At 40.5% G+C, this 17,714-nt stretch overlaps 1 protein-coding gene across 2 annotated transcripts in view; it reads right to left on the reverse strand.

Moving 5' to 3' along the window:
- LOC117240077 (gamma-aminobutyric acid type B receptor subunit 2) overlaps positions 1-17,714 on the reverse strand; it is an 85,138-nt gene that overhangs the window by 5,680 nt on the left and 61,744 nt on the right. For both annotated transcript variants that reach the window (XM_033505933.1, XM_033505934.1), the window contains 8 exons: positions 3,176-3,313; positions 2,422-2,589; positions 1,822-1,997; positions 1,262-1,439; positions 961-1,194; positions 811-871; positions 512-746; positions 6-246 (listed from right to left, as the gene is read on the reverse strand). In XM_033505933.1, coding sequence (XP_033361824.1) covers positions 6-246; positions 512-746; positions 811-871; positions 961-1,194; positions 1,262-1,439; positions 1,822-1,997; positions 2,422-2,589; positions 3,176-3,313 — 1,431 coding nt within the window. The remainder of the gene's footprint in view (positions 1-5; positions 247-511; positions 747-810; positions 872-960; positions 1,195-1,261; positions 1,440-1,821; positions 1,998-2,421; positions 2,590-3,175; positions 3,314-17,714) is intronic.

Genomic DNA, 17,714 nt, shown 5'->3' on the forward strand with positions numbered 1-17,714 from the left:
CTCACCTTCTTATTCAATTTAACGTCGGTGAATATCGAGTGTACTCGCCATGTTTTCGAGAACATGGAACCAAAGGCCAAGGAAAAGCCAGCCATCAATAGCCATGCTCTGGCGGTGCAAATGTAGGGAAATGCCGTTACGCTGGACAGCTGCGAATCTAACCCAAGGAAAATTACACTGCTGTAGGTCAGCATGCATCCGACGATAATGAGGTTGTTTAAATGCGGCGATGACATTTTTATGTATCTGAAACGTCGAAGATGATCGAACGTCGGACATGAGAAGGGAAACAGAATATCGCGACTGTACGGGTAAAAAGAAGAGTTAAAAAAAAAACAACCAACGGTACGATTTTTCTCGTTTGAAAGAACACGATCGTCCTTTTACCCGTGCATCTTAATTCCGTGCTCTTCGATTCGATTCATGTCAAAAAGACGAGCAGAACGAGCCCACGATGAAGTTCGCGAGAAAGAAGAGAAACGAAGGAACTATCCCTTTATCGCATAATCACCTTTGATTTCTATATTTGATATTGATGGCGAGAAAAATGGCCGCCATGGTGATACCCACGCTAGCCGCGGAAGCGAGCAGGGCGTAGATCGTAATATTTACGGTCGATTGCTCGATGATGTGAAGCGTTCGATCTTTTGGTGGTGATTTTCCTCCCCAGACCAAGGGTTCGCCCTTGGACAGATTCAGAACCCCTGTCATGCCATTGAATTCGCCGACCTTTACCTCTCTGTCTCCTGTGATAGAAGAAAACGCACACGAATCTCTCAAGTTAGCGACATCGTCGCGTCTCATACTCACTTTGAAACTGTTTCAACAGAATATACGCTCTCCTTTCGTTATCATAGAAACGCACGAGTCCCTGGAAAATTATGCACACACGATACTTTAAATAGAGATTAGATAGACTTACAGAGGACCTAATTTGAATAATCGTGGCTTCATACTGACCGTGACACCTTCGAAGCTGGTGTTTTTCAGAGCTTCGAGAAAAAGTTCTTCCCAAAATTCGTCCCTGTATCTGAAATCCGACATGGTCTGATTGCGACGGTGATGTGTTATCTTGCCTGCCACGCGTTCTATAGCTAGAGCAACCGCCCATATACCATCGTACGTATATCCGTGGAATCTGGAATACTCCCCGCCTCGTCTCGAGTCATACTCGAACTGATACTGCTCGGTTGTCTAAAGAAAATCAAGAAGAACGTTGACAGCACGCGATTGAATTTCTACTGGTATTACTGGTACTTACGATTCCAGCTACGGTCTCTTGCTCCTCCGTTTTGATCGGCAGCAGGTCAGTTAATATAGCACCCTGCAGAGCTTCCACAAGATTAGTATAATTGCATCCGCCTCCAGAATGCATCCACCAGTCATTAGCATACGTTCCCATGATCACCCATTGATATTTTCTCCCAAACATGCCAAATCTGCAAACGCAATATGCTTCGGTGAATTCAGGGATCAATCTGAGACAGTTTATGAAACTTTAAGGTGCAAAAATGCATATTTACATTACACGCAAAATTGAATAAAATATCTAATGTAAAGTCTTCGTTTTTAGTGACTACAAGAAGTATTGGTACACAATGAAATTTTTTTATAAGGTTCTGCATTTCATTGTAATAGCATCAAATTTGCGTAGACATATGAAGCGACACGAAATTTAATATCGTGATGTGCGAATACGCTTTTTTGCCAAGAAAGTTCCATTTATTGAATTGTATTCACAAAGATATTAATTTGCATAACTATCCATAGTCTACTCGTGATATTCAATAAATAATTTTGTAATTATATAGGTTCGCGTACCTATACGCTTCGCAGAATATTCGTCTAGCCCACGCTTCGTTAAAATTTCCTAAAATTATTCTAACATCTTTCTCTTTCAGCTTCTCGAGCGCCGTGGTCACCTCGGTGGCGAAGCTTTGCGACTCCACTACTTCCATACTGTAGCCATCCAGATCTGTGAGCAGCCGATTGTGTGCCTGTAAATACAAATAAAAAGTTTCTCGCTGGTATACGATACCGTATATCCAATATCACACTATAATTTTATATTTTATATCGTCGTAATATCGAGATGCTCAAGTTGGAAGAGATGAGCGAGGCTTGTTGCGTTTTCAGCAAATAAAATGATAGCTCAACCTTTTTTTTTTTTGGTTACGAATATCAATCGTTATGATTGTTAACGATTCAGGTGAAATTGTAAGCATAGGTAAATAGTAATTGTTCACAGTGGATGCAACAATCGGGAAGATGCGAAGGTACGAGAGATACGAAAGAAGCGCGGAAGTTTGAAGGATTCGTTGGTGAGGTTTCGCGGTGGCGCGGGTTTGACGAAATGTTGACCGTGTCCGGTAGCGCGTGTATTACGTTCTATTATATTTTCGTAAAATTTTAAATACTCACCAGAGCGTATCTCGGTTCGTTTTGATAAATGGTACCGACCCGGGTCCAATTGAAATGCATTAAAAGCGCCACGCGGGGAGCGTTGAACGCGTTCTCGGAAGGCACCACCCTAAAGAAATTTGGAAAGCTATTGCTCGTAAACATCGGGTGCGTGTCTGCGTAGCTAAGCTGCAACAAAGAAGATTCAACAAGGATAATTAAGGTGAGACAGGAGCGTAGGAATTCGCAATAACTCGTCAGGAATTCGGTTCGTTAAAGTTCTGACAAAGGGTGTCAGAGACAACGATCGATGCGATGCAGACACTCTTCTCTCGAACAAAGATCAGAATTCTCGAGGTTGAGTGTTATAAGTTACACCCTTGTGAAGTCTGGTAACTTGAATTGCACACTGGACATCCCAGACCTTGGTAGTGGGAACTCCTTAGTAATCTAAACTTTCTATTCTCGCACGTTCACCCTCACTACCACAAATACATCTTTGCGAAGATATCAACATGGCTGTTTACAAAAGATATTCGATATTCAAAGATATTCAATAGGAAATACAAGTATTCACTTCAACAGCTAACGAAACTATAGTTAAACTTGTTTAATTCCGAACAAACATTCAGAAAGTAGATTGACCAACAAGTTGACCATTCATCAGAAGATTCATCGAAAGATCGATCAACAGATTCGCCAAAAATTCGCTATAAGATTCAGCAAATGTCACGTAATGCTAGAAAATTAGAGCTCATCAAAGTTTTTAACTTACCTGTGTGAGACGCCAATGCTTCGATGCTTTAGCGATGGGATCTGTGACGTGCGTGCAAGCTGCTCCGAATAGCATCACCTTGTGCGGTCCGCTGTGCATCATATCGAAGAACGCTTTTACGCCAACGGCGGCGTTGCACTGGAATAAAATTGAATAAAATTCGACCAAACATCAAGCGTTCTGTTTTTGCTGGTTAAACAGCTTTTGATCGCGATTCGGCTAGCCTTTATGTACAGAGAGAGGAATATACATAACTCGTATGTATATGATACACAGATAGGTTTGAATTACTACCACCCCGGTGTTCTTTTACCTTGGTCTATACACCTAGCCCTATTCGGCTCGTGTCTCTCACTGCCCTCTATTTTTATTTTCGGGATAGCATATAGCAATCTCATTTGCATAGTATGAACGTGCTCGCGTATATTTTACGACGATGCCCGAGTAACGTCAGGAACAGCTCGGTGTAACAAATCCCGTGTGTCAAAGTGAAGCTTCCCGTTTCTCCGTCGAGGATACTCGAAGACAAGCTACTCGCGTGAGGTTGAGAGCGAGGACGAGGACGAGCGCGAACGAGAACAAACATGGTATGTAGCCGGCAGATATTAGAAAGGAGAACAGAGAAGCATAGTCTAGCGACAAAAGGATATGGATATACGTATGCACACAGTGAAATTGAACGCATCGGGTAATAATTGACGCGTGAACGCCAGGTTGCTGGCAATTACGTTTCGAACGACAGCAGTTTCGATCTCTTCCTAACCGCATTTACCAAGGTAGCCGGCTGATGGGTACACGGAAGCGAGAGATACAGCACGTGTATGCGACAGATACGCTCTGGTATATTGCATTTGGGTACCACAAACAGCATACCGGAGCCGTCGCGTCGGTCTACGTAGGGAATTACCGATTCCTTGTGGATCGGCATACATTAACTGGTGGCCCAGTGAACTCGTTTCAAGGCGTTCGAGCTGCTCGAATTAATTAAACCTACGAAACTTAAACTTCGTTTCTATGCAAGGACGTGTATTTAATTGATAGCGTCGCGCTGATCGATCCTTTATTCGTTGCAAATGAAGCAGGTATACGTATCCACGAAGGAAAACGTGACATGTTTCATTAAAAAATGAAATCCTAATCTCGTGTGTGTTTCGAGAGCGGAATCAACGATTCACAATGATAACATAAATCGAAGATTCGTCAAATTCACCAAATTTATTATTATTATCTATCGAAAAATATCGATAAAGATTAACGAGCAGAATTCATTATGTATATTGTCGTTGAACAAAGGGATCCAAATGGTGATCGATCTTAACTGTGTGAAACACAACGCCTTGGCTGTTCATGCGTTGGCTGTAGGCCATGCTGAGGCTGCGTCGCGAGTCGCGAGCTCAGCATTACCGAAAAAACGGGATCACCAGGGAACGACAACGAACAATGGGAGCCTGCTTTCTCGTGGTCGAGAGAGAAAAAAGAAACAAAAGCGCATAGCGATCTTTGCGTTCTCGACGCACGTGGAAAAGTACACCAGATTTATCGATCCGTAAACTCTTACGAACCTGCAAAATTGTTATCTTCAGCTTCAGTCGATAGGATAGAGATTGTAAAACATTTTCATCTTCCTTCTATTCTTTCCTATCGAACGAAGAGAAGCGCGGCGTTTCGTGCAGATAGAAACGAATTATTTGAACGGCATTGGTACTTTTTGTAGCAGAAAAATTCCAATTTGCTCAAAGGGAGAGAAAATCGATCGATTCTATTATCTCGAATCTCATATTTGCTAGAATCAGAATAAGATACACTAATGTTTTTCCATTCATAAATATTGGGATAGTTTTGGGTTCCTTTTGACGTAGCCGATAGACCGGTTATTAACGTCGTTGAAATCTGAAGTGAGATTCATCGAATGAATAGGCAAAACGAAAGCGTAATTGAGAGCCTCTCGGTTTTTAGAATAAACGATTTCTTTATCTAGAACGGTATACCACGGAAAGAGAGAGACATCTTTGATATCATATTGATTCGAATCGCATGGAAATCCACCGACTAGTTTACGAAGCAGGCCAATCTATTGTACAAGCTATCAAAGCCAAAATTTCATTATAAGTTTGCTGCTCTGGAAATGAACGCAGCTGTGTTATTCACGGAACTCGCCATTTTATCGAAAATCTCGCAACTGATCGAACCAACTATTCTCTGTTTGCATTAAATGCGTGTAAACCGTCGTATTTTTAAAACTCAAACAAACTCTCGTTCATCTGGGTGTTATATATTTATAACTCAATCGAGTTGTCGCATACACCGTAAAATGGAAATCGCGTGTGTATTTTCTTACTAAATGGCAAATAGCGAGCTCGTAAAAATGCGGTGACGTATTCTTTGTTTTATCCATAACGAACATTCGTCGTTTCGTAACGCTTTTAGAATCAAAAAGTTCGGCAATCCACTGGAAATAGAAACAAAGAGAAATTTAGTCGCTGCAAAGTGATTATGCGGATTTCCGGAATCTGTAAAAAGTTGCGCGTTTATGATGTATTTTGGGTAGCGAGGATGCACAGGGCAGAGAGCAAAAGGGTAGACAGAGCGGAGGATAAAAAGCCAGAGAGCCGATCGCACTAAATAAGAGCGAACGAAAACTTTGTGCCTTCTGTACGGTGGGCGAGGGGAAGAGCTCGGGTAGCTCGGGAAACGGGAGAATTTCACGTGTATTCACTGAGAAAGCCAATTAGTGGGATGGAAAGTTGAAAGTCCCAATGAAATTCGAAGCCCCAGGTGTAGGCATTTCCAACGCATTCCCTTCTTTTTTTCGCTACTTTGAGGAAGCGTGTGCTCGTATGCGTGTCACCAACTTCAACGAAATGTTCAGTTTGAGTGTCACGCGAGAAAACCTGAGAATATTCGCAGATCTCGTTTTCAATTCTGACGGCAGATATTTCTTCATATTCTTTTGTGTTGCATACATCGACGGTACTTGGAAATTACTTTTTCCTATGAACATAAAAATCGTGACAATGCCTCGATGCAAAATTTTTATGAAAATAGCTCCTGTTCGTTCGTTTCTGTCTGGATCTAGTTTCTGTTCGTTGAAGTATTTTCTTCATTTTGAGAGGAAGTTGAGTTACGTTGATTCGAGTTTCATCGTAACAGTCGCGCGATATTATTTGCTTATAGTCGACAAAGGAATGGGGAAGCAGTAAAAGTTTTGCTATTTACTTTACACGATTCAAAGAACGATAGAAAATGGAAAACGGGAGATTTCTCCTACCTTTATGATCTTTTTGAAATATAAATACGAAATTAAAATTAAATAACCAATAATAAGAAATAATCATGGATTTTTAATTAAATTTAAAAAGCCGAGTTTGCCAACTAACCGAGAGCTTTAATACCTCGATACCGAAATTAATTATCCTTGCTTCTCTTGAGATTTCTGATGACTGGCAACTAGAATACAGACGAATGTTCAAAATTATTTTATCTGAGGGAAAAACTTCAAATGGGTTAAATATTCAGAAAAAAATGAGAAAGCAGCGCTCTCGTTATTTATGCTAAGTAATTCTTGATATGCGTTTGTTTGTTCCAACAGCGTTAGAACATGCTTTACTTGTCGATGTCTCCTTAAACACGATAAAAGATTACAGATAGGGATGACAAACAAAAAATTCTGTCCAATATCGGCTGTTACGCAAATTAAAATCAAAATCGAAATCAATTTCTAATTCAAAGACGGAAGTGAGATTTCAGCCGTTATCGTTCATAGATTATCTTCGACGAACGATATATCTACGACTGATACTGTCGAGTTACTGGTCAAGCAGCGTGGCCAGATTGCATGACCAGATTGTACTGTCAGATTGCATTGCCGGATATCGGTGTCGCCGTACGATACAGTACATATTGTATTACATTAACTTAAGATAACGTATAGTCGCATTGGTATTACTTCTTTACCTTTCTGTACCACAAAAATATTGTATACAATTTCCACCAGTGCGTAGAATTTGTAACAGTGCCAAATTTTATGTGGAAACTCTTGCATACGAACATAGATACGTACAGATTACATTGGAGAATATGACCACGAGTTTTCAACGCACGAGCGGTTAAACATGTTTTCACGAAACATGGAGTGACCGATTTTATCAAAGTGGTCGTTATTCGTTGACCGAAACTTCAAATAGAATTGTGAATTATTAATGTATTTACGTAGGTGTTCGAGGTTATTCTGCTTATATCTAACGATAAGTCAAAGGTCAGCCAGGTGAGCAACGAATTTGCTTGTAATTTATCGAGTTCCGCAACGCGATCGTGCCCGATCGAGCATATTTTCGAAACACCGAACGATCAAGTAATAATTAAAGACACAGGATTCGGTATTCTCTATAATAAAATCGTTGCGATTGCTCCACTTTCGTGCGTTCACTCGTCAAAGCACGAACACCAATTATTATCTTTGGTAAACAATGAGATGAAAATTAGAAGAATTGGAAGGATTTCTCCCCTGAATCGGAAGAACATTACGAGTTTAACCGCGCGAAAGATCGTTCGCTCCACTTTTCGAGTATCTTCCTCGTTCGATATGAAATCGACAGAGGCGTAGAACACAGATTCAATTGGAACGAATCAACTATCACGAAAAAATAAAAGCCAGTCGAGTGTCGCGTAAAATTAGTTTTTCATTACGTTTCGTCCAGCATGCGATAAATAATTAATCCGAGGCTCGATATGTATAATTGGTTCGTTGCTTCGCGTAATAATTCACATGGAATATTCTAAAGTAACAGTGACATGACAGCGGACATATGTTACGCTCGTTGACTCGCGAAAGTTAAACGGCGTATAAAAATCTCGGGGACAAGAAATTACGCGACCTCCAGGTTTCTCAAATTAAGCTCGTAAAAATATCGAAGGACACGCCATTGTCATCGGGTGGAAGGCTCGTTTCCTTGGCGCGATTTTCGAGGCTAGAACACAGTTGCAGGACAAAAGCTGTCCAATATTTCGGCAACGCCTGAAATAATAATGCGACGATTCCAATTAAAAACGTATCGCCCACGCTCCGATGTTTTTTATCAACTTTCTGCGAATGTTCACGGAAAAAAAAACAAAGCGGAGGAAAAAGTTTGTTTCATCTAGATCATCTTCAAAAGAAATATCGTTTATCACCGGAGGAGACAATGCGAATTCCTGAATCCTCCTTTCTTGTTCATCATTTTCGCTCCCTTCCTTTTTCCTTTCTTTTTATTAACGAGGCAGAAAGGAAGGCGAAAGAAACGCAAAGTGCCGGGCGATCCTTAACGAAACGTCAACTCGCGACGGTGGAACGTCGCGAATCGCGAAACGTGCAAAGTGAACAGGCGAGAAAGAACGAATGAGACGGAAAGAAGAACGGAAGAAAGAGAAACATAGACGATGCTGGAACGATGAGAGAGGCGAGGGAATCAGCCTGAGGTATATACGAGTTTAGTCGGCTAAATAGCCAAGAGCTATTTCCAGCGTAAAGCCCTTCTCTGTTCTTCGTATAAATTCTGAATAGGTCTCGACTTTCATTTTTTTCAACTTCGGTTCAGCTCAGTGCTCTATTCCTCCTAATACCGTACGTTTACAAATCCCACTGGATTTTCGTTATATTCGTTCACACCCATAATTCTTCGATCACGATTACGTTTCTTGAGCGTATTTCACGCCGATATTTATCGTTTTCTCGCTTTGATGTTCATGTTTTCTCCGTTCTTGTTAATCAAGCCTGTGATACATTATCAGCCAAGCGATAAATAAGATGTTTTTCAGATCGATTCGGATGGAATTTGATTATTTTTCCCTGGCAGAATTTCCATTCGATATCACAGGGTTCGATACGAATCGAGACGTAAGCAAAGAGATGTTTCGAATTCGATTAAACCCATCTCCACGAACTTCGGACTCGTTCGTTAAAATTTTTCGTTGAAACGGAACCCTTGTAACGGAAGGTGGGGAAGTTAACGGCAAGCGTCGCCTATCACGATTAGGAAACTGGAGATGTGCCCTGTAGAAAATGAACGACCTAGATCGACATAACGAGCACGATGAAATGGATTTTTTAAGGTTAACGGCAGGTGCGAATGTCTTCTCTTTTATGCAGCTCGTTTGCTTCTAAAATCCGTCAGCAGACCTTTGCCGTTCAACCTCCGATCCGATGAAAAATCGAGCCTGCATCGTAGCTGGCTCGAGTTTTCCAAAGAAGAAAGGCGTACGAAAGAAAAGAGGATTCCAGCTTTGCGGCTCGTATAGAAGCACGTTTTCTATGTCTACCAGCTTTTCTGCGTTTTATCTTGCTCTATCGTTGCTCCGTACTCCGAGGACGTATCTCTCGCGTCAATTAACGTGGATGTTCAAATTGGAACTTTCTTATGAAAAATTGTCAATGTTCAAACGTCGGGAAAACTTCGTCCGTGATTTTATATCTAACGGATATCGGATCGCGATTCATATTTTATAGCTTGCCCGCCTCCTACTTGGCGTGTATGGAGAAATCGGTTTCATCATCTCAACGAGCCATTGTGCCTTACGTAAAAATCTATTTTGCACGAATAAAACCCAATTACACGGTGCTCGAAAAAAAGATAATGCAATAACAATCGGAAGTTCCTCGAGATATATGACTACTATACATTTGGTAAATGAATAGAATATATTGTCTTTTTCCGAGTTCACTACACATAACTGAAAAAATATATCGCGAAAAGAAATCGTCGACACGAGGCAAATGGAATTTCAGGGTCTAGCATTCAACTGCGTGCATTCACGCAGAATGCGTCGCACAATGGTACGTTTAAACCAATTTCTTACGCTCAACCTATTCGCTCAACAAAATCACGTTCTCGTTGTTTCAAGTTTCGCGAAGCTTAGCCGGCTGTCGGCGAATCGTTTAATATTTTCGAAGCGAAACGTACGCGCGTTCGACGATTCGTCAAATTATCCTACTTTGAAATTCTTTAAAATTTTTCTTGGCAAATTGCGATTGAACGATCACGTTCCCGATTATTCTACGATGATCCTGACGGCGTCGCGGCATTATGGATTTTGGTTTAACCACGGTACATTGTTATTGAAATAAGTTGCCGCGTAGATCGAGGCGGCCGAAACCGGATTAAATTTAGCAAGCGACGCATAAATTCTCGCCTCTTGCTTCTTGCTGCCCGTCAAACTTCGGGAATTATGTCAAATGCACTCTGTCGTCTGAAACGCGCCATACCGGCAGGCTTTCGGAAGTTTACCAATGGTGAGCGCAATTCGAAATTCTGGGCCGAAGTTCAATGTCCTTTCACTCGTGATTACCGAGTTATTCGATTATCTTCGTTATTATTTCGACCTCCGTTTGTATAAACAGTCTTTTTCCACCTCGAAAGAAAGAATCGAAAGAGAGAATCGTAACGCTTGGCGTTTATCATCGATTCTCTCTTAGCGGTCGGGAGCTGGTTCGCTTTCATCCAACACGCGTTCTGAACGAGGATGATAAATTCAAATGTAATTTAAACGTCTCGACATTGACGGACGTTTCTATTTCGTCGACTAACGGCAGAACGCGTTCGAACGATAGGACGACGAATTACTGGAGCAACGGAAGGAAATCTGGTCTTCCTTTATTTTTACTTTTACCGAGTGCACCGCGGAACCAATGCTATCCAAGAAAATCCATGCTAAAGCGCAGGAAGGGAGGGTATCCGTCGTCTTCCTCGCGCGACGGAGAAGATTGATGATATCGTGGACTTCAAACGGATAAGATAATCTTCGATGGTGGCTACAAGAAAGGAAGCGAATCGCTATCGATCCATTATAAATTGTTTCGCTCCTTTCCGTCGCGGTACAATTTTAAGACAGATACGAAGCTTGTCTCCTGTCTTTCTCGCTTCTTTCTCGCTGTTTTTTATCCATTTGACAGGCAAAGGATATTTTACTGCGACACGTTCTTGCGACATATCGGTACGACGATATTTACCATATGGCGAAGCTTTAAATCGACGCGGTAAATAACATATCCCACCGATTGATGAAGCGACAGCCAGGATTGCCGCAGCATCCTTTACCAACCCTATGATATGATTGTTGAAACAATGCTGCTTTCCGGTTAATCAACGTTGAATTCGCGTTTCACGGTAGTCGAGCACTCTCCATTACCTGTGAAGCGTGTTCGACTATCATAATTCTAATGTAATTAGTAGGCGCGCGAGTACAATTGCAGCGACGAGAACAGGCAACCTGAGCGAGTGAACGAGTGTCTATCGTTGTGAAGTTTTCGTGCATGCTGGAAAAACAAATATCCGCGATATAAATAATTAATTTTAATTTTGGTTGCATTCGAAATTCCATCGCTTCTATTTTCTTTGCGAGCTAGATGAAATCGATATACATTCTTGGCAGGGTCGAACGATCGAAAAAATCAAGCCAAGACGTTTACACAGAGCAATGGAGAATTTTAACGCGTTTGCACGTAATGTCATTCCACCCGAGTAATCTCCTTTGCGTTGGATCTACTTGGAAAGACTTCAAAGAAAATCCGCTCGAATCGCATTAACCGCTTTGGATTCTTTACTTGCTATTCTTCCTTCCTTCCTTCCTTCATTCCTTCATTCCTTCATTCCTTTCATTCTTTTATCTCTCCTCCATTCCTTTCTCGTTGTTTAAACGTTCATTCATTTATCGATGCTGCATAGTGATACTTTCCCTGACCCTCTGAATGTCCATCGATTCATTTGGATAAACTCGATCGTTGATTGCTCTCCGGCCCAACAAATTTACCTTTCGCCGGCTTTTCGTGGTAGCGAAGTTGTTCGCTGTCGTGGTCGTAGAAATGGCTTGCCTGTCTAGGATGCTATCGCCCTGAATGCATGGCAAACTTTAACCCTTCAACTTTTGTTTCGCGTACTCGACCAAAGTTAGTCGAACACCCATCGTTCTAAACTCTGCTTCGCATTCGTCTTTCGATCGAGTCGAGACCACTTGGAGACGAGAGTTTTCCGTTTTGTCGTCCTTCCTTCCGCTTTACTGGTCTTCCCAAATCAATCGATACATCGCTAATCGATAGTTTTGTGACGAGCTGCGCGCGACCGCTCCATAGATCCTAACGCGCGATGAATGAAATCGCTTCGAAATTACTTTACTCCGAACAGATTTGATTACCGTCCGATGTAGTTTCAGCGATTACGCTGAATCAATGGCACAAGTAAGTAGATATATTCCGGTCGAGTTCCGACCAAGGACCACTTTGTCAAGATTGGAGAATCTCAATTATGCAACGGGCGCTAATAGCGCGCCAACGAATTCCGTTCGTTACAATTACATTCGTCCGATTTGCGTTCTAGTACTTAATAGGCCTGACCGCACACAGTTGGAACAGAACGTGCAGTCAATACGAATGTATTCAAAACGTCATAGTTAGGTTTGGAAAATTGCGGTTCGACGTTGGATGCGTCCTTCGATGTTAAATATTCTTCGACGGTTACACAATTGCACATTGCGCGACCACCGAGCAAAAACTTCATTTAGTATAACTTTGGCTACACTCTCGATACGATATCATGTATGTAGATGTACGTTGTTCTATACGGTTCCATATGGTGCACGGAACAAATTAACAGCGTTAGAACGCGACGATATTCCAGCCAATAAATTTCTGCGCAGCGAAAGGTTTCAATTTTCCAATAAAAGCTCAACTCCGCCCGGCTGGACTATACAGGACGCGTTTATTTATGGAGATACTATCAAACTTGCTCTTATATCGGCTCTGCGTATGGAGGTATACATATGCATGTACTCCCTCTGTCATAAAGGAGGTATTCGAACATTTCCTGGCTTTATGTAAGAAGCGACGCAGTAGAGTTGCGATTACCCGACGTGATGTGGACCGCTTATCTCAGATAATTGAAAATTCAAATAATACGGAAAGAATGATGGCTGTTACCTAGTGCAATAAAATATTAGAAAACATTTTTATAATTTAACAATGTTGATGTATCTAAGTTTAATTAACTAATTGACTGATTAACCGTCTTACCAGTACCTGACTATTTACACTTTCGTACTTTTTAAGTTAAACCTTCGGAAAAAATGAAGTTATGGTAAAGTTCAAAGTACCTCGGAAAAGATGGAACTTCGATTAAACGGGACCTGAATAACTAAGACTTTGCCGTAATCAATTTAAATTAGCGAAGATTAATCGATCACGTCTTTGCATTTGTGCAAAGTAATTCTCAACAAAAAGAAGAAAATATGTAAAAAATGTGCTTGTAAGAAGAACATAATGAGTGTAGAATTACTATATACAGGGTGGTTGGTAACTGGTGGTACAAGCGGAAAGGGGGTGATTCTACGTGAAAAAAGAAGTCGAAAATATCGAATAAAAATTTTTTTTATTTTTTTAAATTTTTTTTAAATTTTTTTAAAAATCTACAGTGAGATCCGTTATAACGAGACGTGATAAAGTGCACGCGTACCGAGCGAAAATTCAAAGTCGATTTTCGCGAAAACAAAGCCTCAAACGAAAAAGTTTTATTCTATATTTTCGACTTCTTTTTTCGCGTAGAATCACCCCCTTTCCGCTTGTACCACCAGTTATCAACCACCCTGTATATTTTGCATTCATCTTAAAGTTCTACAATTTTTATCTACTTTTGTGCAAAGTTTTAAAAGCAAGGAAATATAATAATTCTTAGAAGTTTCAATAATTTCCTAGTCGCGCCGCTTTCCACAAATGGCTAGCAGTTATGAATGGTAGTGTACGTACCTTTAATCTCGAAGTGAACAGCGATACCTACTATCGATTGGAAAGTAAATCGAGGAAATTGCTCATGGTGCTTTTCGCGTTATCAGGCCGATTATTAAATGAATTTCGTACGTCGATTCCTCCCTTGGGACAACGCGCACTGTGATCGAGGCAAGAAAGCTAGTCGACCATATAATTACTTTCGAATCGTTTCCTTAGCAATCTTTCGATTTTAAAAGATCCTCGCTCCTCCTTGTCCTGATACGATTCGATCGATGAGAAGAGTCTTTACGCGTGCGGTACAGTTTAACGAGTTTCGATCTGGAAATTCTACGCCCATCTTACGTAACCTCGATGTCATTAAATGAGGTTCGACTCAAAGACTTTTGAGAAAGTACTTCTCGTGACTGCATCTCCAATATACGATAATCTTCGATCTATACCGCTTATACTATATCGTACTGAATACATCATCCAGTTTCTTGCAATGCACGAAATAATTGCAATGCTCGATCTTCTCTCGTAAATAATTTCGGTGTGAAAATTCGGGTGGATTTTCACTGCGGATAACAAGCTCTGTAGAACAGCTATATCGACAATGAAGTGCATCGCAGAATACCGACAAGTAGAGTTTACTACTGCATGCATATCGAATGCATATCCATTGGACACGAATGTTCGACCGTCATTGTTACGTCAGCCGATAGAAATCTCTAGCTCTTGACGATTCGTCGACCGCGTGCAATTTTTTTCGCTGCGAGTCACCATATATTCCACTGATCCACCTTGTGCAACATGCTTTAAAATCATTGGTTTCTATAGAAAGTCTTTGAGCATCGGGATTGGAGAGTACACGAAGCTATTTGACAAGGAATTTCGGTTTGATTACATTCCACGAACTTTGCCGTACAAGTTAAATCTTTGAAATCTTTCCCGATGTAAAGCAAGGAATGGTAAGTAAGGAAACGCCTGCGCGACGAAGTTTCTAAGTACGCGAGACGAATAATTATTATATGGTGTGATTCACGATGAAAAAGTTGATGGTTATTGGGTAGAAAGTGTTTGAATATTTGCTAGAAACCTTTTGAGAATGTAAATGGCGTATATATTATACGTATATAGGGTAAACAACGTAAGATTTGAAATGAAATAAGAAACATAAGGAATGAAGTAGTGGTATATGGTAGAGAATGCTGGACGAGCCTTATTACATAGTATTAATAAAGTTTTAAGATGTTCTACAATATAACACACATGACATATATATTTTTACATAAACATTTTTTATGATAATACTTTTCTGAGTCAGTGTTCTCGTTTCGTGGTACCTTGTTTCAAATCTATTCGCACACTTATCTATCCATCTGTCCATCCACTCGCCAGATCTATCTGCAAATTCATCTATCTCTTCTATATATCTATCCATTTACCTATCAATCCGTTTATCCGTGTATCATGTTTAAACGTCGATGCAGAAGCACGCGCTTTCGTGTCGCCGCTCGTATTACGTTTCATGCATGCGAATTCCCCGTTTGAAATCGTTATCGTGTATCTGGAAGAAATTAATTATCGGCGCGGCAAAGAGCGAAGGCACGTCGCGTTGCCCGTCGAATACATTTTTAACACAATTACGGTGCGAGCGTAATGCAATTCGTTAGCATCGGTCGTTTGGTTATTCAACTCGCCGAGATGGTTTCGACCGAGAAACCGCAGCTCTATCGTTAAAGATCATTTCACGTAAATCGCGGCAATTTCTAAAGAAAAATCTCTTTTAATTTTCTCCTCTCTGCTCTGTGTAGGATCGATTCGTGCAAGCGCGCGTTTCAACAAAATCTGCCGCGTATCAATTATTCAATGATCCGACAAATGATCGATTTGAATTGCTGTTTGGATTTGTCTGCATGAGGCAACATGCTCGCCGTAGCCACAGCCGCGGTTATGCCAACGGTGTTAATAATGATTTATGCATAATAACGCTATCGTAAAATAATTATTATTACGGCAACAGTCAATGTTTAGGTAAATAACCAAACGCGTGCACGTGTAGGTCGACGCATTCGTCCGCGATACTGTTCAAACTTTGCTATTAATCAAATGAGAGAAGCGTGCGTATTTCTCGCTGCGAGCTACTAATAACCGAATGAAATTTCCAAATTATCTTCTGTCCCGAATCGTTACGAGGCGAGAAAAGATATGTCATGCCACCGAGAGGGGAGCTAAATTAGAATTTGTTTGCGGTTCGTTAAGCGCGCGAGAAGGTTTTGGGTGGAGGATTTTTACGTTTTCAAACACGCTGGTACGTGTTGTTATACAAATAGAATGCCCACTCTTGATAGATGCCTTCGTTATATGCATGGCGTGTTTTTTATATTTGCAAAAAGGAAGTTGTTAAACTACGTGATATAAGATTTTGCTGAAAAATAGAGGCAGACAGGGAGAAAATGAAAGGCCACATTTAATTCCGTGATAGACGAACGCTTCGTTTATGAGTGACATAGACTATATGAATAAATTTCACGCGAACTGAAACAGTAAATGAATGAACATCGAGAAAGTATTTTCTTATTCCAAAGCAATCGAGGCATTTGAAAAAGGACTTCGATATCTTGACTCACAAAAAGAAAGTAATCCTACATAATTACTTATGTTGACAAATTTATATAATTCAACAGCTAAGAAGATAGAGGATCCTCAATTATCGAAATAAACTAACAATTTTCTTGATCTCTATTTGAATAAATGAAATTTAATATCAGAAAAGTGATTGTTCTATTATCTGGAAATTGCACTTTGGGTCTATTATGTAGTTTGGATATAGGATGGTCTACTGTATCTCGATCCTCGAGGGATGGAGAAAAAAAAAGAGAGAAAAAGGCGTGACGCGTTCAATTTCACGAGGCAGATCAGAACCGCCAAGGAATTTCTACTTCGCTCCAAACAGCTGATTAAAAAACAGAGTTGAGGCAATTTTAAATTTAAAATGTTCGCGTTCTCGTCGAGCTAGATCTGGAAATGCGAAAAATACATACCGCGGGCCGAGTTTTATTTTTAACTGTTTGTTGCACCACACACCGCTTCCTGGTGAGATGAGAATGTGCTTGTCGTCAAAGGGGAAATCGTTGCTCCGGTAAATTACCAACGGTAATCGGAAAACGACCCGCCGAGCAATTTATTCCAAACTCGTTCATACACTTTGCATTTGCATTTAAATGGTTTATTATTGCATAGATTTTCGATGTTTCATCGGAATATTTCAGACTCGGATATCTTTATATTTAGACTTTCTTTGAAACAGGCCAAAAGTCGAGTAGTCTATCACTGCTTTCTTTAACATTCACATTTAATATTTCACAGCTTTCTTTAACATTCTCTAATAAATTGATTCGCGATTTTCAAACGATGGCAAATCGTCGACAAATTTGCTGATCAGTTTCGATATTCGTTAGCTAGATTCACAATTTGTATGTTTGCAACTATTTGCAGGGTCGTGTAATTACATACGTGTAAGCGCAAAGGTAATGATTGGTGTCGTAATTAACGAACCCTGTGCGTCAACTTTCCAAATAACGTAACCACGATAATACCCGAAGAGAAACGAGACAATCGTGAGCGCAACGTAGAATACGTCTATACATTGGCTTAAATTTCGCACGCTATCGCAATATTCCGCGTAAACGTTCTAGAACTATACAACGTGAACAATGCCGGATATTCATTACACTATTCATCTATGTATCCATTCTTCTACTGCTGAATAAATTTGCTACAGTCTAATGTTTTCTATTACCTTCCTCA

Source organism: Bombus vosnesenskii, unplaced genomic scaffold, assembly GCF_011952255.1.
Source record: "Bombus vosnesenskii isolate JDL3184/JDL3185 unplaced genomic scaffold, Bvos_JDL3184-5_v1.1 scf7180000014540, whole genome shotgun sequence".
Classification (NCBI taxonomy): Eukaryota; Metazoa; Arthropoda; class Insecta; order Hymenoptera; family Apidae; genus Bombus; species Bombus vosnesenskii.